The sequence below is a fragment of the Nanorana parkeri genome, unplaced genomic scaffold (assembly GCF_000935625.1).
Source record: "Nanorana parkeri isolate BGI_ZX_2015 unplaced genomic scaffold, ASM93562v1 scaffold2305, whole genome shotgun sequence".
Taxonomy (NCBI): domain Eukaryota; kingdom Metazoa; phylum Chordata; class Amphibia; order Anura; family Dicroglossidae; genus Nanorana; species Nanorana parkeri.
This window is the reverse complement of record NW_017308573.1, coordinates 88,263-109,564: the sequence shown is the minus strand read 5'-3', so window position 1 is coordinate 109,564 and position 21,302 is coordinate 88,263. Positions and strand designations below refer to the sequence as shown.

The following is a 21,302-nucleotide window of genomic DNA, read 5'->3' as shown; positions in this document are numbered from 1 at the left end:
CACTGTGGAGCAGGCCTTTGTGCAGACTGCAAGCTTCTCTGCACAATTTGACACAAGTGACTCCAAAGTCTGGCTGCCCCCATAGAAGCACTAGGGTCTCTCTGTGCTTCCTCTTATTAACATAAAAAAGACCAGAGAAGAAGCGCTACTACCCACAGATATAGGAATACTAAATGGGTGAGGTTAGAAAATAATTAGAGTGTAATACATGAGAGGCATATATGAAAAAAGGGGGTAGGGTGACTCACTGTTTGATGGACGTGGTGAGTCCTCGCTGGTGGAGAATGAATAGTGATGCCCGCTAATGGGCAAGTTCAGCTCCCGTGGCTGAAGCGCGGGGAGAGGCGCCGCTGGTTGGAAGTAGCATCAGACGGCCGTAGCTGAGAACGGGCTGGGCACTAGATGTGTTAGTGCTGTCGGGTGCCGTGTGGACTCAGCTTGCCGGGCTGAGTCCTGTCGGCTGTACAGAAAAAAGGGGATGAAGGAGCCGCTCTGCAGCGATTGCTGCACTGTCAATAGACAGCGAGTGGTAAATGATCGTGGGGAAAGGAGCACGGAACTGAACAACAGAACGGTCCTTCTCGCTGGGTGGTAAGGGGTGGCAGTCGGCTATGCGTTTCGAGGCTGTGCCTCTTTTTCAAGCCAGGAGTGAGACTCTTATTAACATATAATGCTTCTAGATCTTTAACCCTCTGTTAGGATAGACAGTGTTCAAATCTGATAATGAGATCTGCCAGCACAGTACAGGCAGAAAGTATCATGAAGACTGCCATTGCTGCCTCCCCTTGAAATGCTGATTACCTGACCAGGACCAGGTGGAATGTTCTATATATTTAACATAAATCAGCTGACGCTTTCTTTCACTTGTAGATGAAACAAGCACTAGAATATTATGAATACTCCTATCAGTTCCAATAACACCGTATAAGGCCTTGTTCACACCTAGGCGTTCCATCAAACATGGGGAAAAACATGCAATGCGCTTGCAGTGTCATTACTTGTTAATGGCACCACAAACGCAGCCAGGAAAACACGCACAAACAAGCCCTCGGGAGGAAAAAAAAAACACACGGGACGCCTGTAGCAAAATCTGCTACATAAGGCATTTGACACACGTACGGCAGCGATTGAAATCAATTGGGGCTCATGGCAAACGCAGAAAAAACAAAAATAACGCATGTTACCGGTACGCCTAGGTGTTAAAGGGGTGCTGCAGAACCTGCTTTCTGAACTATGTATTTTTATCATTGCTTGCTGGAAGCAATGCATGATGGGATATGTAGTCTTGAAAAATTTAGATTGCATGACATCGTGCAACAAGGAATCCAGGAAGTTGTTAAAAAGTGATGAATCTTAGTAACCATTTGTGGTGCTTGGAAGCATTCCAGTACCATGCATAAAAATGATCCAAAAAAAGTAGGGCTGGTAATGATTAGAAATTTCCTGTTCGATTAATCGAAAAAAATTTTAATCGATTTCGATTAATTATAAACGCACATACAGATCCAACTACATTGGCCTATACACATACAGCACAGCAATGAAGTAATAAAATGAACTAGGATCACACTAATCCAGCACGTTATTAATCTCACGTGCCCCACTCAATATGGCCGCCGCTTGAGTGGGGCAACTCAGAATAATAACGTGCTGGATTAGTGTGATCCTAGTTCATTTTATTACTTCATTGCTGTGCTGTATGTGTATAGGCCAATGCCTTGGCTGGCGCTCGTGCAGAAAGTTTATTGGGCAAACTCACCGTGTATTAGGCCAATGCCAGGGATCCCAACCTATACTCACCGGCCCAAGCAGCTTCATCGTGTAACGAAGGGAAGGGGGAGGAGTCCAGTGACGTCACGGACATCGACGTCACCGGACTCCTCCCCCCTTCCCTTCATTAGCCGACAGCCACTTGGGGAAGGGGGGAGGAGTTCGGTGTCACCGGATCTCCGACAGAAGACCCGGAGAGGTGAGTACGGATCAAAAGAACTTTGATCGATCAAAAAAATTAACGATTAATCGAGGGATTAATCGTTAATTTCTGCAGCCCTAAAAAAAAGAAGGACGATGAAGCATTGGTTACATAGGAAGAAGAGATAGAAAGGTACCTTATCATGTACTGATCATGAGACATAGGAGGCTGACAGCTACGATTATATTCTTCTCTAGCTTCTCGTTTTGCTTCTGACACCTATTCAGAAATGACAGAGAAAGTTGTTGAGTAGATCCATATTTTTCATTACGAAAATGATCAGCATGAAGAATTGTGACAGGAGCATGCTAAGTGCCGGGACCCTCTGCCTGGGTCATGGTAAGCATGAGGATTATTTTGCCAGGGATATGATGCCGACTTGACTATAGACAGAAAAAAAGCAACCAACATCAAATACATGACCAGTTCTCTAACATTATCATTTTTTTTTTACAAAGATTAAAAATATGTGTATATTGCACTCACATGCTTAATAAATATAAACATTTGTATATAGGATATGCAAGAAACCCTTTAGGATATAAGCATATAAAATGTATCCAACAGCAATGTAGACAGTATGTGCTGCCAACATAGCAGCACAGTCCTATAGCAAGGTGGGTGCCCCTGAAAGGCCACGCTAACTAGTGCCCATAGTAAACCTGCCAATCCTGGCTCCTTTTCTTTATGGGTATAGTGCACCTATGGGAATAAGTTTTAGGGAAGTGTACCATACTCAGAAGGAAGAGGAGTCAACATTAACCATTGCACCAGAACTTTGTCGCTGAAGGTTTTTTGTAGCTTTCAATAAAAAAAGAAACTATAGTCATGCCTTGTGTAGGGGTGGTGCAATACGTTGCTATAACACACACCAGTGCATAACATGCACCCACTGTAGTGAAGGGGGCCTTGAACAATTTTATACATGTGCACTTGTTTATTTTTACCTTTTCATCTGCCCACTGAAAGAACTGACAGTCTTTTCTATCTCGGCAGGCTGAACAGGCATAGAATCTCCTCCCATCTTCCTTCCCTTTGGCGGTCTTAACAAATAATAGTGTTGGGCCTATAAGAATAAACAAAACAAAAAATCAAAGATATACCGGTGCTGATTAAATGTTGTATCAGTTTTTTATTTGTGTTACTCATTTACACAGAGCCCCAACATTTCACAATACTTTATAGTGGACACCAACCAGTCACAGCTCCCATTAGAATTTACAGAATGATCTCTTTACCAGACTGGAGACAAGGTGAATCTTAGGCCCCATTCACACAGGAATTCTGATCAGGTCCACCAGTCAGTTTTTTTAGGCAGATCTGATCGGAAGCCCAAAGTTGGTCTTTGGGCAGCTGGATTGAAACGGATGGGCGTCTGGTTACCCCCAGCTCCAGCCAGGTCTTGAAAAACAAAGGGATCAGAGTTCTGTTTTAAGGGACCTGACCGTACCGGACCGAAGGTAATATGATGTAAACGGACATATGTCCGTTTACATCCGCTTCCCATAGACCAACATGGGTCTAGTCATTTCATTTTTTCCCTCCATTGCAGGACGTGGATTCCCTGGATCCCCTGTGGATCAGAACTGAAGGCGCCCGTCTCAAAGGGGCCTTATTAAAGGAGAAGTATAGGGAAAGTGAAACATACTCTTTTCAATACTTCGAGCCAGCGTGGGACACTGCCGCCATCACACGCTGGCTCTAAGGCCTCATTCACACATTAGTGGTTTTCTGCACATATTCGTACTCACGGAACCGCACAAAACATAACAACTAATATATTCCAATATGCCTTGTTCACACCTGCGCGACGTCCACGTGGCATGGAGCCGCGCAAAAAAAGTCCAAGTGTAATATTCTTAGCGGATTCTGCTCGTTCTGGGTGAACAGAGTCTCGGAGTGATCATGTGACCGCTGTCAGTCAGCTCTCTCCTCTGAGTGGAGAGTAGCGTCTGTCACTTATGGCTGCCCGCAGGGATTCCCTCCTCTCTGCTCCTTCAGCGCTGGCGGAGTGATAGACAGGGAAAAGGGTGGCCATAGCTGCCTATATCTCTCAGTCACTTCCAAAGAGGCAGTGTCAGCTGTCAATCAGACGGGCGGGTCATGACAATACCCCCAGTGTATCCCTACCTCTAATCCAGCAAGCTAAACAGAAATGGCAACCGCACTGATCAATCTATAACTAGCTTTTAAAGCAGGGGTTGGCAAAGTCCGGCCATCCAGCTGTTGTGGAACATACATGATTCTCACTGCTACAGGCATGACTCCCAGGGGCATGGGATTTGTTTGTTTCAACACATATGGAGGAGCATAGTTTGCCCACCCGTTTTATAGTAAGGTGCACATGGAAGGGCTTTGCACAGCACAAACACAAAAAGTTCCCAGCACACTTACCAAAAAAATAAAATAAATAATTACACAGTTTAACAATTTGCATTAAAAACAGAGGGGAACAGAACAAACAAACACCATGAAGAAAGTGTCATTCGTGATAACTGAAGAGAAGGCATTAGTACTGCAGGACAAAATCAACATAAATAGTAAGGCCTCATTCACAAAGCTGTCGGCCCGTACAGATCTGTGCGGCGGGCACTGCCATATTGGGCCATTCGCTGGAAGGACAGGTGCTGCGAGTGATTGTACGCAGCAGCCTGTTCTTCCTTATGGGAGTACGCCGACCGTACGCTCACCCAAGCTATACATACGTGCGGGTTGGGGTGTCTGTACTCGGACGCAGACAGGATGGATCCTGTCTGCGTCCGAGCACGGACAGCCGCACGGATGTGCGTACGGCCACACACTCCCATGAATGAGGCCTTAAAAGCGATTATCCTGTGCATGCTTTTTGTTTCTGGATGGTTGGAAAGAATTTTGACGATAGCAGCAACTAAAGTCCGTCTCAGACAATGCTAGATCTCTGGGTTCTAAAAAACCATCCTTCCCTCCCCTCCACCGCTGATTGAAAGCATGCAGTGGGCAAGTGCAATAGCCAGCCTGCAATTAGTTAGTGCAATTTGAAATAGCCAATAGCAGGCTTGCTACTGTACCCGTCCGGTGCCTGCTGTTTACATTCAGCTACCTGCTGTGGAATCCTGCTACTTGCAGCTGTCATTCTCCGACTGAAGCTATTCAAGCGCATTGAAGGGAATTCAAAAATGTATCAAAACTGGAGCATCTGTGCATGGCAACCAATCAGCTTCTCTCTTGTATTTTAAAATCTTAACTAGGGATGCACCGATATATCGGCCGCCGAAACATATCGGCCGAAAATGGCACTTTTGGCATAATGCCGAAAGAGCCATGTTTCGGCCGATACATCAGTGCATCCCTGGTTTCTTTTCTTCCCGCTGGGCACTGTAGGAGAAAAGAAAGTGACAGCCGGCCGAGCGCTGCGGTGGAGAGCGCTGTGAGCGGCCTATAATTGTATTTTTCGTCCAATTGTGGTGTGTTATTTTAAATAAACGTTCGGTTATTTTATTATTTTGGCTTGGAGTTTTATAACTATTTCTGCTTCGCACAGTACTGCAATACTGTGTGTTCCAGTGCGGTACGATTGCAGAAAATAGCGCATGTGGGTTTTATACTGAAGTAAACTTTGTAACCCTCCATTTGTGTATTTTAAATAAAAGATGGTATTTAATATTTTTGGGTCTGATTATTCGAAAAAATAAAATCGGCCAACTAATCGATTATGAAAATAATTGTTAGTTGCAGTCCTACTGCAGTGTGTTGCAGCGTGGGACACCATATCACGATGTGCTGTGGTGGATAGAACTGAATGAAATGTCACCCTGTGACATATTTTTAAAAAAAAGTTAAAAAAGAATAAAAAGGTAAACAATGCGCTGAAATCACTGCATCGCACTGCTTCCTAACAGCCCACACCAGAGGCGGCACAGTAGTGTGCACGGCTGGTGTAAACACGCCCTGTCATCTATGGTATCAGGGAAATCACAATATAAACACGATTATAACATTGGACACAATTATTTATATACAATTGGCTTTAATAGTCAGTGGATTGTGGAGTCATTATTTGTTACAACCCTTACTAAATAATTCATCACATAATTTTGATCCTCAGATATACAAAGATCAGTTTGACCAATTGGCAGGAGATGTGTCAATCATGAACGCAGATGGAGGACTCACATGTACACATACACACACGTTTAATAAATCCCAATGCTCATTACTGCCACAATATGCATTAAAAAAAAATTGCAACTTGTGACATTCTATAAGACAGGAACAGACACCTTCAGCCACACCAGCTGTTGTGGAACTACAAATCCCATGAGGCAACTGCAAGGCTGACAGCCACAGGAATTATGGGATTTGTAGTTTCATCAGAGCTGGCATGCCAGCTAGCCTACCCCTGCTGACATTACACGAAGTATAAGAAGTGTAGGTGAAACACTGATGTGTGTGCTTCATATTCTGGACCAGAAGATAAAAATAGAACTGCAAGTTCCAGCATACTAACCCAGCCACCCAGAGAATGACTTCGTGATATCACTGTATAGTCTATACACATGTAAATAAAGAAGGAGATAACAGATTAGGAGATGTGACGTGCGGGGACAGGACCGAGGATCAGCGGGCTCACCATGAGGACAGTGCGGAGAGCCATCCGGACTCTGATCATTCAGCAGGACCTGGAAACCTTCTGACACACGTGACTCTGTGTCTTCCTCCATGTTGACTACTGGCATCGCATGGCATCAGAGTCACATGACTGGAGTTGGGAGGGAGAACTGTATCATGTGACAAGACTGTACTAGCAGAAAGTGGATGAGAGTGCTTATAGGATGAGAGTGAGCTGTGTGCTTCAGTGCTTGCCTTGGTCATCTATAGGCTGTATGAGATGAAGATGGGATAATGGGGAGTTTATAGAATCTAGAATTGATTGGTTACTATGGGCAACTGCTCCAATTTTTATGAATTCCCCCCAGTGTGTTTTCTAAGGCTATCTCCTGTATCCTACCTACCACCTATATCCTACCTACCAACATCATGTATCCTGCCCACCTCCTGTATCCTACCTACCACCTATATCCTACCTACCAACATCATGTATCCTGCCCACCTCCTGTATCCTGTCCATCTCCTGTATCCTACCTACCACCTATATCCTACCTACCAACATCATGTATCCTGTCCGTCTCCTGTATCCTACCTACCACCTATATCCTACCTACCACCTATATCCTACCTACCAACATCATGTATCCTGCCCACCTCCTGTATCCTGTCCGTCTCCTGTATCCTACCTACCTCATGTATCCCGTCCATCCCCTGTATCCTGCCTACCTACCTCCTGTATCATGCCCATCCCCTGTATCATGACTACCTACCTCCTGTATCATGCCCATCCCCTGTATCCTGCCTGCCTACCTACCACATGTATCATGTCCACCCCCTGTGTCCTGCCTACCTACCTCCTGTATCCTGCCCATCTCCTGTACCCTGCCTACCTACCTCATGTATCATGTACATCTCCTCTATCCTGCCTACTTACCTCCTGTATCCTGCCCTCCTCCTGTATCATGCCCACCTCCTGTATCCTGCCCACCTATCTCCTGTATCCTATCTACCTACCTCCTGTAGCCTGTCTACCTACCTCATGTAGCCATCTCCTGTATCCTGCCTACCTACCTCCTGTATCCTGCCCATCTCCTGTATCATGTCCATCTCATGTATCCTGCCCACCTACTGTATCCTGCCTACCTACCTCCTGTATCCTGTCCATCTCCTCTATACTGCCTACTTACCTCCTGTATCCTGCCCTCCTCCTGTATCCTGCCCACCTATCTCCTGTAGCCTGTCTACCTACCTCCTGTAGCCTCTCCATCTCCTGTATCCTGTCTACCTGCCTAATGTATCCTGCCCACCTCCTGTTCCCTGCCTACCTACCTCCTATATCCTGCCCACCTCCCGTTCCCTGCCTACCTACCTCCTGTATCCTGTCCATCTCCTGTATCCTGCCTACCTCCCTCCTGTATCCTGTCCATCTCCTGTATCCTGCCTACCTCCCTCCTGTATCCTGTCCATCTCCTGTATCCTGCCTACCTCCCTCCTGTATCCTGTCCATCTCCTGTATCCTGCCTACCTCCCTCCTGTATCCTGTCCATCTCCTGTATCCTGCCTACCTCCCTCCTGTATCCTGTCCATCTCCTGTATCCTGCCTACCTCCCTCCTGTATCCTGTCCATCTCCTGTATCCTGCCTACCTCCCTCCTGTATCCTGTCCATCTCCTGTATCCTGCCTACCTCCCTCCTGTATCCTGTCCATCTCCTGTATCCTGCCTACCTCCCTCCTGTATCCTGTCCATCTCCTGTATCCTGCCTACCTCCCTCCTGTATCCTGTCCATCTCCTGTATCCTGCCTACCTCCCTCCTGTATCCTGTCCATCTCCTGTATCCTGCCTACCTCCCTCCTGTATCCTGTCCATCTCCTGTATCCTGCCTACCTCCCTCCTGTATCCTGTCCATCTCCTGTATCCTGCCTACCTCCCTCCTGTATCCTGTCCATCTCCTGTATCCTGCCTACCTACCTCCTGTATCCTGCCTACCTACCTACTGTATCCTGTCCATCTCCTGTATCCTGTCTACCTACCTCCTGTATCCTGTCCATCTCCTGTATCCTGTCTACCTGCCTCCTGTAATCTGTTCATCTCCTGTATCCTGACCACCTACTGTACCCTGCCTACCTCCCTCCTGTATCCTGTCCGTATCCTGCCTACCTACCTCCGTTATACTGTCCATATCCTGTATCCTGCCTATCTACCTCCTGTATCCTGCCTACCTACCTCCTGTATTCTGCCTACCTACCTCCTGTATCCTGTCCATCTCCTGTATCCTGCCTACCTACCTCCTGTATCCTGTCCATTTCCTGTATCCTGTTCATATCCTGTATCCTGCCTACCTACCTCCTGTATCCTGCCTACCTACCTCCTGTATCCTGTCCATCTCCTGTATCCTGTCTACCTGTATCCTGTTCATCTCCTGTATCTTGCCTACCTGTATCCTGTTCATCTCCTGTATCCTGCCTACCTAACTTCTATATCCTGTCCATCTTCTGTGCCCTGCCCACCTACTGTACCCTGCCTACCTACCTCCTGTATCCTGTCCTTCTCCTGTATCCTGCCTACCTACCTCCTGTATCATGTCCATCTCCTGTATCCCATCCACCTCATGTATCCAGCCTACCTACCTCCTGTATCTTATCCATCTCCTCTATCCTGCCTATCCACATCCTGTATCCCGTCCATCTCCTGTATCCAGCCTACCTACCTCCTGTATCCTATCCATCTCCTCTATCCTGCCTATCCACATCCTGTATCCTGTCCTTCCCCTGTATCCTGCCTACCTACCTCCTGTATCCTGTCCATCTCTTGCATCCTGTCCATCTCCTGTATCCTGTCCATCCCCTGTAACCTGCCTATTTACCTCCTGTATCCTGTCAATCTCCTGTATTCTACCTACCTACCTCCTGTATCCTGCCTACCTCCTGTACCCTGCCCACAACTTGTATCCTGTCCATCTCCTGTACCCTGCCTACCTACCTCCTGTATCCTGCCCATCTCTTGTATCCTGCCTACCTACCTCCTGTATCCTGCCCACCTTCTGTATCCTACCTACCTCCGGTATCCTACCTACCTCCGGTATCCTGGCTACCTGACAGATTTCATCGCATTTGCCATTCTTTTATTTTAGTAATAGTTCCATTTAAAGGGCTCATGCACATTTGCACCGTACAACGTAATTATAACCATATCTCCCCCTGCCGGGGAGCCACAGATGCTGTGTACAGTCTGCATCCAGCATATACTTTCCTGCAGCTGTGTACAGCCATTGATTAATATGGGAGGCTGCCTGTACACAGTACCTGTGGCTTCCTGGCAGGAGAATATTTCATTCACTGTTATATTTGTTTTTTGCACACATTCGTTTACTTCGTTGGGTGATAGCTCTTCAATCTGGTTTCTGTGGAAATCACACATATAGCAGCCAAAGTCCAGCAAATAGCAGTTTATTTCATTTACATCCCCAATAAAGCCTGTGATGTCAGTATAATAAATTCATTATGCTCTATGGTTGCAGTGTTATATAATGATTTTAAATTATTTGAGTGCTGGTGACCTGTCATCTTTATCCTGTATCTTGCACGGTGCCATCCGTGGTCGTTACTACAAGCACCATTATTCTTATTGGCCGGGATTGCTGTAAGGTGTGCGGAGAGCACCCCACCTGCCCACCAACTGAAAATTATATAATGAACACACTTCAGAAGAATCAATCTTAAAGCGGACTGACGCTCATATACTCAGTATTTGCCTAAAGTACCTTCAAAGTTACCTCAAAGTAACTGAGCGGTGTTCCGCTGGCATACCAACCTGGCCTAAACTTTAAAGCCACTCTCAAGTTTTGATTTCGTATCCATGTGGCTTTGTTTAAATGTGATGCTTCATTGGTTATTATTTAGGCCTATGATTCTAATTTAAACATTATTATACTTTGCTGTTGGCCATTGTTATGTTATATGTGCTTCTATCAAAATATTTATTTTTTTATGAGCTAAAAAGTAAGTAAACTTTTGCTGTAGAAATCATTTATTTATTATTCTGTTACTTATGTCTGAAAAGAAGGGGTTAATTTGTTGCTTCCAGGATGTAGAGATTGGATTTTACCCTCTGGACTGCCATAAAAATGCAGATAGCTAAGCGATTAATGGAGCATTACAGAAGAAGCAAGATAGGGAGTGTATTCTATGGAAGGATCGCTTCTAGAACACTCAGAACTGATTTGGATTTGACTGTGACATTTCCTCCTAAACTTTCATCCTGGCCTCCAATATGACCACTTTATATACACTTTTCTTTGGGTTGCTGCTTGCAGTTTGTACTACTGCCCAAAAAGGTAAGACGCCTATAATGGCACTTTTTGAGTAAAGTTTTTTTTGCTGTTGTGTATGACAGAGTTGGATTTAATAATACGTCAACAATTGCATGGCTTCACCACGCAACAGACTTTTTATTGGGTGTCTGTTCTGTCCACCAGGCATGACCCCTATAAGGGGGTCCCTATTTGGCTACAAAAGTGGAAATTACATTTATTTTACATTACAGAGACTGCAGAAGGAGCACTGAGGCTCCAGGTACAAGACCCCAAAGTGTGGGAGGCAGAGCAAGGGAATTTGGCCGGGAAAACCAGATTTGATACGAGAAGCTAAGTGAGGAGGAATAAGAACTGTCAGAATTTGACTGTAATCTGGGGCTCCATTAGAAAGATTTAGGCATCATTCACACAGCCAATTTGGGCCGTACACCTCCAAATTTACAGGGTTATGCACAAAAGGGTGAAGAGTTTGGAGAAGGCAGGAGAAGGGAACAATCTAGGACAACAGAGCTGCTTTTGAAAAATTCTCAATTTCTGCTCATTTTCCAAATCAACTATGTTGTCCTAGATTGTTCACTTCTCCTGCCTTCTCCAAACTCTTCACCCTTTTGTGAATAACCCTGTCAGATTGGCCAGGATGCACGGGTATTTGCGATCAGCCATGGCCAACAGTGTGTACTCAATGTGCAGGGACATATGAGTGGCCCTGGACACAGAGTTTGCGTCCAGGGCCCCTCATCCATCCCTATTTGCGTGTTACTGCTTGGATGTGTGGTTACATGCAACCGGCACTAATCACAAACACCTGTCCCCTTTGGAGGGAAATGCTGATCCCTGGCAGCGTATGGCCCAAATTGGCAATGTGAATGAGGTCTTCTCTCACTTCCTGTCCTCCTGACAACTGTTTCACCAAACAGGAAGTGAGGGAACATTTGCAACAGAGACACCAAATATTACTCTAACAGGGGTTCCAGCCTTCCCCTACCATACTATGAAAAGCAGTTTTATTTCTGTTTGTATTGCTATTGGAGAGTTCAGCGCACTTCCTGTCTGGTAAAATGTTATCAGAAGGACAGGAAGTTAGGTGAAATCTATCTACTGGAGCCCCAGTTAGCAGTAAACATTTAACTACTCTACTAAAGACCAGCATTTTATTTCTGTGTTGATGTTGGGGAGATACTCCCACTTCCTCACTGGTAATATGTCAACAGGACAGGAAGGGAGGGTAAGTCTCTCAGACGGAGCCCTGGAAAGTAGTAAAAACCTGACAGTAGTATTAATCCTTTCCCATCTAAAAAACTAAGAGAACAGTTTTGGCTAGACATACATTTTAAAGAAGAACTCCGGGCTACCCCTGCAAGTGCTTGTTTTCAACTAGGTTCTAAAAGAAAGATATGCTCACCCAAACCTTAGATCCGCCAGGCTGTTAGACCAGTCTCTTCAGCCTACCTCCCCCTTCACTCTAGAGATGCAATGTCATGAGATGACGAGGGAGCATGAAGCCGGCTTCCCGGCCAATCAGAAAGCCGGGCGCTGCGTCATTACACGGTGCCCGGCTTCCTGATTGGCCAGTTTCCCGGTCAATCAGGAAACCGGGCAGCGTGTAATGACGCGCTGCCCAGCTTCCTGATACAGGGAGTATCGGGCTGGGCATCGAAGCATTTGGGCGAGTACGAGTACTCGCCCAAATAGTCGGTATCGGCACCGATACGATTATCGGTATCGGTGCATCTCTAATTATGACCAATGAAAAATTACCTAATATTACCCAATATTGTTATTATCATACAGGATTTATATAGTGCCAACAGTTTGCGCAGCTCTTTACAATATAGGGAAGACATTACAATCACAATACAATTCAAGACAAGATGGTAAGGAGGGCCCTGCCTGTGAGGGCTCACAATCTAGAAGGGAGGGGCCAGTGATACATGAGGAGGTAGCTGTGTGGGGATGAATTGTTTGAGAATGTGATGGTTCAGTGGACAGGTTGAGGTGGGATAGGCTTCCCTGAAGAGATGGGTCTTAAGGGTTCACCTAAAGAGTTGGAGATATTCGGACGGGTTGGGGTAAGGAGTTCCATAGAATGGGTGAGACTCTAGTGAAGTACTGAAGGCAAACATGGGAGGAGTTGGTGAGGGAGCTGAAAAGCAGAAGGTCTTTTGCAGAGCGGAGGGGACGGTTAGGGTGATACTTTGAGACCAGGTTTGAGATATAGCCATGGGCAGAGTTATGGATGGCTTTGTAAGTTGTTGTTAATATTTTGAATTTGATCCTTTTGGTGATAATATTCTGAATCCAGTTTAAGAACCTATGAACCCAGGTCAGGTGGGACAATAAAGCTCAGGCAGCACGATTGGTACAAAACATACATCCATATTACACTGACAGTTTTACTGGATTAATCTGGAAGCTCCATTTTATTGACATGTTTTAAAGTTTTTGTATAGCCAACTTTAATGGAAAGGATTGAAATCCTAGTCGGGTTACATTTTTCTGTCTGCGTACCATCAAAGAAATTGCCCTAACTTCTTGTCCCAGAGACACAGGAGGAAGAAAATCTCCAAAAGTGAGGGCATTTTTCCCTGGAACAGGTGTGCCTATTGGATGATTTCACGTTACTTCTTTAATGTTGGATTTCCCTCATTTTCTGTCTTGGTGACAATGGTCACCAGTACAAATAGAGGCGCAAATCTCCCCAGTTGGAATACAGAGAGCAATGAAAACCTGATGCAGCGTCTAACCCTTCCCAACTCTATCCAAAACAAACAAAAAAAACGTTTTCTTGCCTAGAAATACACTTTAATTACTCTACCTGTGAGTTACCTGTGTCAATGCTGTCATACAATAGCCATGCCAATCTGAGATGAATGGAAATCTAAAGTATGATTTCTAATAATCTTTCATAACTGTTTGAAATAAAAATATTAAAACAGAAACATTGAAAAAGATGCATGGTCTAACTTGTGTTTCTTTTAATCTCATTGACATTCACTTGGAATGTGATTAAACTCCAGATTTATAACAGTTATGTGTTTATTACTGAGATTAGGCCCATAGACTATGAGCTCAGGCCTTAATTATTCAGCACACCAATGGACTATTGATAAACAGTAACCCATAATAGCTGCAATTAAGACAAGTGGTGCATGACTTCTCAAACCTATGACCTTTGGAATAAGTAAACATGGCAACACCTGGCAAAAACCATGTACAAAGTAGTTATTGTCCTGGAGGCAGCAAAAGGTTGTGGATAAAGTGAGGAAGGGTTTGAACCTCTGTTGGATATTAAATGCTGTCTGTACTTCCATTGAGGAGAGGTTTTTTTTCCTCAAATTTTAAATGATTTCTCTGCCCCTGTTGAAGAGGTCCCCCCCTATTTTTTGGTTCTGTAGGATGTTTATGGCAAATTCCCCTCATGGGGCACGGTCAGCAAAAAAATGTTGAAAGAAATTCTAAACCCTCCTCACTATTTCTGCCTGTGAACTTTCTTGGGGAGAGTTCTTCTCACTTCTTGTTCTGTCTAACACTTGTTAAATAGATAGGAAGCGGATATTTAAAGGAGAACTATGAGGTGAGTGCTTTTCACTCACCTCATAGTTCTAGCTGACCTGTGACAATGAGACTGTCACAGATTGGCTCAGTAATCGGGAGGTGAGCGAACACATACCGGCGTTCACTCACCTCTCGATCCTGTCACGGGACAGGGGAGGGGCTGGATTCCCTGCTCCGATCCACCAGCGCTGACTGGCGGATTGGATGGGGGAGGGGGCGGGTACAGCTGGCTCTGCCTCTTGATAGGCACTATGGGGAAAAGCCTTGACCCCATAGTTCTCCTTTAAAGCATATTTTTTCTCACTCCGTTGTGCTTGACACCCATCAAACTGAGTTGGGCACAACCCTCTGGTAGTATGTTACAATCCCTAGAAAGGCTATACTGTTTTATATACTCAGGTTGGGGACAACTTTTAATTGCTTAAATCTTGTCGATTAAAGGTAAATATGACCCCCCTGCCCAATGTTGTAACCCAGAAACCAGATTTCCTCCAGGCCTATTGTGCATTTTTTTTTTCGGTTGGTTGTTAACCCGCCATTATGAATGGAATGTAGAACTGCTTGGCCCCCCTGTAGGTGGGAATCCTAGCCAAGAAAAACAATGACTACATCATGTAGATAGATCAAAGCATATACTTTGTGGGGGCTTAAGAATGCGATCCTCATTCTTTGTAATGAGGCCGAGACCCCATGTAAGTCAAAGGGGAGACCACATACTGGTGCAGCCCATCTGGTGTTGCAAAAGCTGTTTTCCTTGGCCCTGGCTGTTAAAGTGCAACTGAAGCCAAAACATGTTTTTAGTTTTGGATAGAGTGGAGAGGGATTAGAACACCTGTCAGGATTATTGCTGTCTGTGTCCCCATTAAGGATATGCATCCTCTCTATTTGTCCTGGTGATCATTATCACTGAAAATGAAAGTGAAAGAAAATCTCAAATGTTTGGTTGTCATCAGATTTACCTCAATTCTTCCTAGTCCCCAATGGGACACGTGTGGCAAAAAAAAGCTGACAGGGGTTTTAATACTCCCTTACTCTATCCAAAACAAAATAAAATGTTTTGGCTTCAGTTTTACTTTAAGGCAACTTAATAACACCCTTTAGCAAGATTGCGGGTGGTATTATACCTGGTGGGATCCAACCCTTCTATCAACTCATCCACCTGGGGCATGGAATAAGAATGAAATTTGGATATTTAATTTCTTTTAGTTTCTCTGAGCTTTAGGTACCAGACAGTGGCGGAACTACTAGGGTCGCAGAGGTCGCGGCTGCGGCCGGGCGCTGGTATTCCGCCATTTGGAGGGGGCCTAGGACAGGAGGAAGGGGCCCCTGGTAGCCGCTGATGACCAGGATATTTATTATCCTGGTAACCGCTAATGTCAGTCCCGGGACCTCTTCCTCCTGTCCTGGGCCCATAGAGAGCTGCTGCGGAAACGAAGGGGAAGATATAGGGAGCTGGGATTATGAAGGTGACATGGGGTCCGGGAGCGGAAAGCTGGGGACGTGAAGGTTGAGATGAGGGGAAGCTGGGGACATGGAAGATGAGAGTATGGGGTCTGGGAGCGGAAAGCTGGGGACATGAAGGCATGAAGGGGGAGATAATGTGGAGCTAGAGACATGAAATAGGAGAGTGTGGGTTTTTTTTTGTCTAAATGTTTTTTTTTAAAATGTATTCCATTTTTTTCTTCTTGGATTCTTGCATCTGGGCCCTGAGGTCACTAGTTACGCCTCTGGTACCAGATAAGGTATAAGCTTTACTTTAAATGTAGGCTCTGTATATATGTTACTGTAAATTAGGTTAGTTCAGTGTAGTTCAACGTAATTCTGAAAACACCTCTTGATTTTTCTGCAAGAATTATTTTTAGTAGAGTAGCAGACAGGGTTTCTGACATCCTAACCTCTGGTATACCTTTTGCTGGTGATACTTTAGGGTCTTTTTCTGCTGAGAGAGCTTCCCCCCAATCCTAGCAGGGTTTTATTATGTACATGGTACATTTGGAGGGGCTTTCTCTTTCAGTCCTAGTATACTAGGCAGTTGACATCACTGATTTTCTCTCTGATCTCATAGGGGCCCAATCACGGTGGGACAGAACTGTACTCTTAAAATGGGCACCAAAACTATGACACTGTCTTTTTCGGGTTAAGGGTTCTAATTTTAGCAGACTGTATAGGTCTGCACCTGTGGGACTTGCAGCATAGATTCCCAAACTATGGGAATGACTGCTGCTATCCTATCCTGCATCTAATATTCCAAGTCTTTCTCAAGGAAACAGACTCCTTTTGGGCTGACACCAACAGTGTTATTTACAAAATGGTGAAGAGCTTGGAGAAGGCAGGAGAAGTGAACACTCTAGCCCAAAATAGCTGATTTAGAAAAATTCTCCAATTCAGCTCACTTTCCAGTTCAGCTATGTTGGCCTAGATTGTTCACTTATCCTGCCTTCTCCAAACTCTTCACCTTTTTTGAATAACCCTGCAAGTATCCCTCACCCCCTCCTTAAGAGCCTATTTAGTCCTTTTATATAAAAGTACCAGTCTTATCCAAGGTGGATGTCTTTCTGTTTCCAGGACTTACCAACTTAGAGGGCAAATCATTTGTCGAAGTATATCACTTCACAAGGGACACTAGTTAGCCCACACTCTGTGTGCCTATTGCACTGTTGTATATTGCAGGCAAGGCTCTGAGCAGGTTTGAGCAGCTCTGGTTGCAAATACTTGTTTAAAAGGTGGAACAAATCATACATTTGAGACCTCACAGGGTTTGACGGGGTCATATTCCCATGTGAGCACACACTGCTCTTGGACGGCCTTGTTAACCCCAAGCCTGGCTACGTTTTCTCCTACTCCTTGGCATCTTGAGACTGTAAGTCAAGGTAGGCCTTTTGGGGATTCCCTGTTAAAAAGGATGCTAGCACACTGGCCCACTGCTCCTCTGATAGCTTGTCATGTTTATTGACTCTCAAAGATGCCAAGGTAGGCTTCAACATGATCCTCCAGGAAAAATTTCCATTGTCCACTCGGGACCAGGTTTTGGGGAGTAGAAGTTGGTTCCTGTGCCCCCATCTGCCTCTGTAACAAGGCCTGTATCTGCTGCTGTTGAGACAGGTTCACTTGCTCCTGTCCTTCTACAGAGATCTGGTGGGCTTCAGTCAGCTTTTGCATTCTCTGGGCAATTAAGCAGTTCACCTCTTGCTGGGTATAATTTGCCAGGATGAGTTGTTTTTCCAGCTCCTTCATTTTGTTTAATATTAGGTGTCTGTCTCGTTCAGGTGCTGCCCGCATTTAAGCACCATATCGTAAGAGGGAGAGGCTCAACTGGTATTAGCAGTGGTAAACCATTCACCAGACAGGGATGTGACGTACGCCCTGCCCAGACCCGCTGTACGTCAATCACCCGTGACTATACACAAGTCTGAACCGAGCATGGCGTCACAAGGACGTGGCGATACCACTCTCAGCCTCACCCTGCACAGACATTTCCCAGCTCGCAGGACACAATCTCAGGCCAGCAGACTGAGAGCGATCGTCACCAGGGTTGGTTAACTCCGCAGTTAACCCTTTACCCACAAAAGTTCACTGCCACCATGTGTTTTTTAGTAATGGAAACACAGACTGTGCCCAGCAAATGCTGCAACAATTTAAACACCTAAACAATGCCTATGATACCGCTGTCCTCTCAGACGGAATATGACAGGATTCACTATACAGTAGCGCTCTTCACAGAGGCAAGGATACTTTAAGTTCGTATTTAGAGCGCAGAGATAAGCTTAACGATTTTTAAGATCGTCCTTTAATAAAAGAAACGGTGCAGAAAATATACAGTAAAAGATATTAATAAAAAGAGACAAAATATATATATACCACAGTAAAATAAAAGGGAATAAAAGGAGAATACTCAACAGTCCTGGAATTAGGAGTTCTGACAGAGTTGTATAAGCAAAGGAGAAGTCTGCAGGGCTGCTCTTCAAGCAATGTCACAATCCAGCAGTATACACGTTTTTTCTGGTCTCACCTGCGGAGCGGGTGATCAAGGAGTAAGGGGTTGGATCAGTCTGGCAGAACCCCTATACACTCAGTGCGATGGGGAACCGTTCCACATCATGAACCCCGTCCTATGATTGATAATATGTGTTGGTTTTACTGAACTATCGGTTGTGGCCAAGTCATATGGTACTTAGGGTATTTATGCAATGTGGAGGAGTGGGGGATTTGCAAAAGCAGAAGGTGCCATAGTCCAAATGATTCCCAGCGGATAATCAACACGGAATTCTGCAGTGTACAAGAGGCTAGGAATCACCGAGGTAATAGGGAGGTTGTCCAACCTCATCTATAGTAGGTATCTGTAGTACCAGTATCCTTATGCTATTCAACTCTAAGTTCAATTGTGCAATTCCTCACGTTCAGATACACTAAGGCCTGGTTCACACCTGGGCATTTTATAGCGCGTTCCTACACGCTGTAAAACGCTCAACATGTGAAAAGCAATGATTGCCTATGGGCATGGTTCCCACCTGGGCGTTTTACAGCGTGTAGGAACGCGCTGCAAAACGCCCTACGCCAAAAGAAGTACAGGAGCTTCTTTGGGGCATTTTGCCGCGCGTTTCCATTGGTGTTCCCGAATGTGGATCGGGGTTAATAAAGCGGTAACCCCGATCCACACTCGGGAATACAGCGTACAGTTCTTACCTTGTCCGCAATCCCCGCTGTGTCTTTGGCGGCTGCCGACTTCAGGGTTCCGTCCCTTGCGAGCGGCCGCGTCGCAGGGGGGCGGAGCCGACGGGAAGTTTAAAAGTGAAACTAAAAAAAACAAAAAAATGTTTAACCTCCCTGGCGGTATGATTATGTCAGGAATTTTGTACCAAAAGCGGTACAATTTTTTGCATGGAAATGTGTTGTTTATATTGTAGGCCTGTAATTCTTAGTAAATCTTAGGAATAACTCACCTAAATCTGTCCAAACAAGAGTCCAGTAGACATCCCAGGTATGATAAAAAAAATTATAATATAAGTCATTGAAAATTCACCCCGAGCCAGACTCGGGATTACCGCCAGGGAGGTTAAATAGAGAAAATAAAGGAAAAAAAAAATCATACCGCCAGTGAAACGCGCGTTTCACTAAACGAAAAAACGAGCATAAAAAAAACGCTCAGGTGTGAACCCAGCCTAAGTGACACAGTTCATCCAATAGAAGTAACATATAACATATAAGATCCCCTAGTACTTGCGGTTCCTGTGTGTGGACAAGGAGCAGGTCTAGCCCGGTCAGTTGGAACTGGTGCTGTGTCCTTGGGTAGCAGTGTCAGCACCACTCTCTCTTACTGTCTCAGCAGGAAGCTGTGTCCCTGAAAGAGCCACTCGCTCGACGTTCCACAACAATAGAATGCCGAGTGAGTGGCTCACCTGTGTCCGCGGCCAGTGGGAGGAGTCGGGCGTGACGTCATGGACGGGAAGGCGCGCCACGGCCTGTTCGGTCGCACATCTTTTGTCTAGGGAGCACGCTAGAAAACTAGCCGAAAATCGTACGTTTTTTGGCTGGTTTGAACGGTGCTCGGGAGACAAATGCCGAACGGGCCGGTGGTGAAACGGATTTGTAGTTTCAGCACAGCTGGAGGGCCAGAGTTTGGCTACCCCTGGTATATATCATGTCTGCAGTCTTCCCTGCTACTTTATCGTTTCTGTCATGTTAATATGTGGATTGAGCAGTCTATTCATCTAGGATATATTATATTTGATATATAATAAGTTATGTCTAGAAAAATAAGAATAGAAATATGCATTTACTACATTTTATATCTTTATTATTTCTAGATGCAGCAGGAGCATCATCTACATCAGGTTCCCGAGTATTTCAGCCATGGCTGTTGGGTCTGACGGCGGTAGTGGTGTTCCTCTTCATTGTATTTTCCTTGATGATAATAAATAGATTGTTCTGCAAGAAAAAGAAGTATGTACAATGCTCTCTGAAAGAGCAATGTTATCCCTTACATGAAACATGCCCTTTCCAAGGAGCACATTTAGCTTGTTTTCCTTCAGCAACTGGTTTTACTCAGAATACTGAGACAACATAACAATGAGCCTGTGGTAACATGGATAAGAAACTAGAAAGCCCTCCTCTAAAGCTTTGCAAACATGTCTCCGCCCACTGTTCTTAAATAAGGAATTAATCGCTTGTTTCTACACGTTGTTCGGTGTTTAAAGTGATAACATGACCTGTTATAAGAAGGCAATGCTTTATATGCCTAAGCGACTCTACTTAGGTTTTTGGTCCCTTTAGACCAGGGGTAGGCAACCTCAGCATATAAATGTAGCCATTGCTCTCCCCATAAAACGAATGGTTACATTTATATGGTCATTCTCTCCACAGGTCTCTTTAAATGGTAACATTGTATCTCACTACTAACATGTATTCATTTCCAAAGATCCTTAGCTCCAGCTACTGGCCATATTGTGGTATTTTCCCCATTCACTCTATTCCAGGGGTAGGCAACCTTGGTACTCCAGCTGTTCCTAGGATAGGCAACCTTGGCACTCCAGCTGTGGTGAAACTTCAAATACCATCATGCCTCTGTGAGCCATGCCTAAAGGTGCCCATACACCTTACAGTTATCGGCCGATTTCCGTCTGCGATCGTGGTTTCGTACGATAATCGGCCAGTTGATGGGAAGTGCACAACCGCAATTACTGTGCAACTGGCCGATTTTCGTCAAGCAGACTAGAGAATTTTCGTCAAGTTGGACGAAAATCGACGGATTAGTGGCATTTTCGTACAACAAAAATCGCATGATGAAAACTGCACATGTGCAAGCGAAAATTTGGTCTTTCGATCGATGAAAATTGACCAGTTAGTGGTGCTGACAAATGATAATCACAAACTACATT

The 21,302-nt window shown here is 45.0% G+C and overlaps 2 protein-coding genes across 2 annotated transcripts in view; one reads left to right on the top strand and one right to left on the bottom strand.

Annotated features, from left to right (window-relative positions):
• ZCCHC4 (zinc finger CCHC-type containing 4) overlaps nt 1–6,691 on the bottom strand; it is a 34,996-nt gene extending 28,305 nt beyond the window's left edge. The window contains exons 1-3 of the mRNA XM_018573263.1: nt 6,582–6,691; nt 2,920–3,038; nt 2,109–2,191 (exon numbers count right to left, since the gene is read on the bottom strand). Of these exons, the coding sequence (XP_018428765.1) occupies nt 2,109–2,191; nt 2,920–3,038; nt 6,582–6,687 (308 nt within the window). The 5' untranslated portion in view covers nt 6,688–6,691. The remainder of the gene's footprint in view (nt 1–2,108; nt 2,192–2,919; nt 3,039–6,581) is intronic.
• A 4,014-nt stretch (nt 6,692–10,705) lies between these two features.
• The window catches only part of SMIM24 (small integral membrane protein 24), an 18,787-nt gene continuing 8,190 nt past the window's right edge, over nt 10,706–21,302 (top strand). The window contains exon 1 of the mRNA XM_018573265.1: nt 10,706–10,893. Within this exon, the coding sequence (XP_018428767.1) occupies nt 10,830–10,893 (64 nt within the window). The 5' untranslated portion in view covers nt 10,706–10,829. The remainder of the gene's footprint in view (nt 10,894–21,302) is intronic.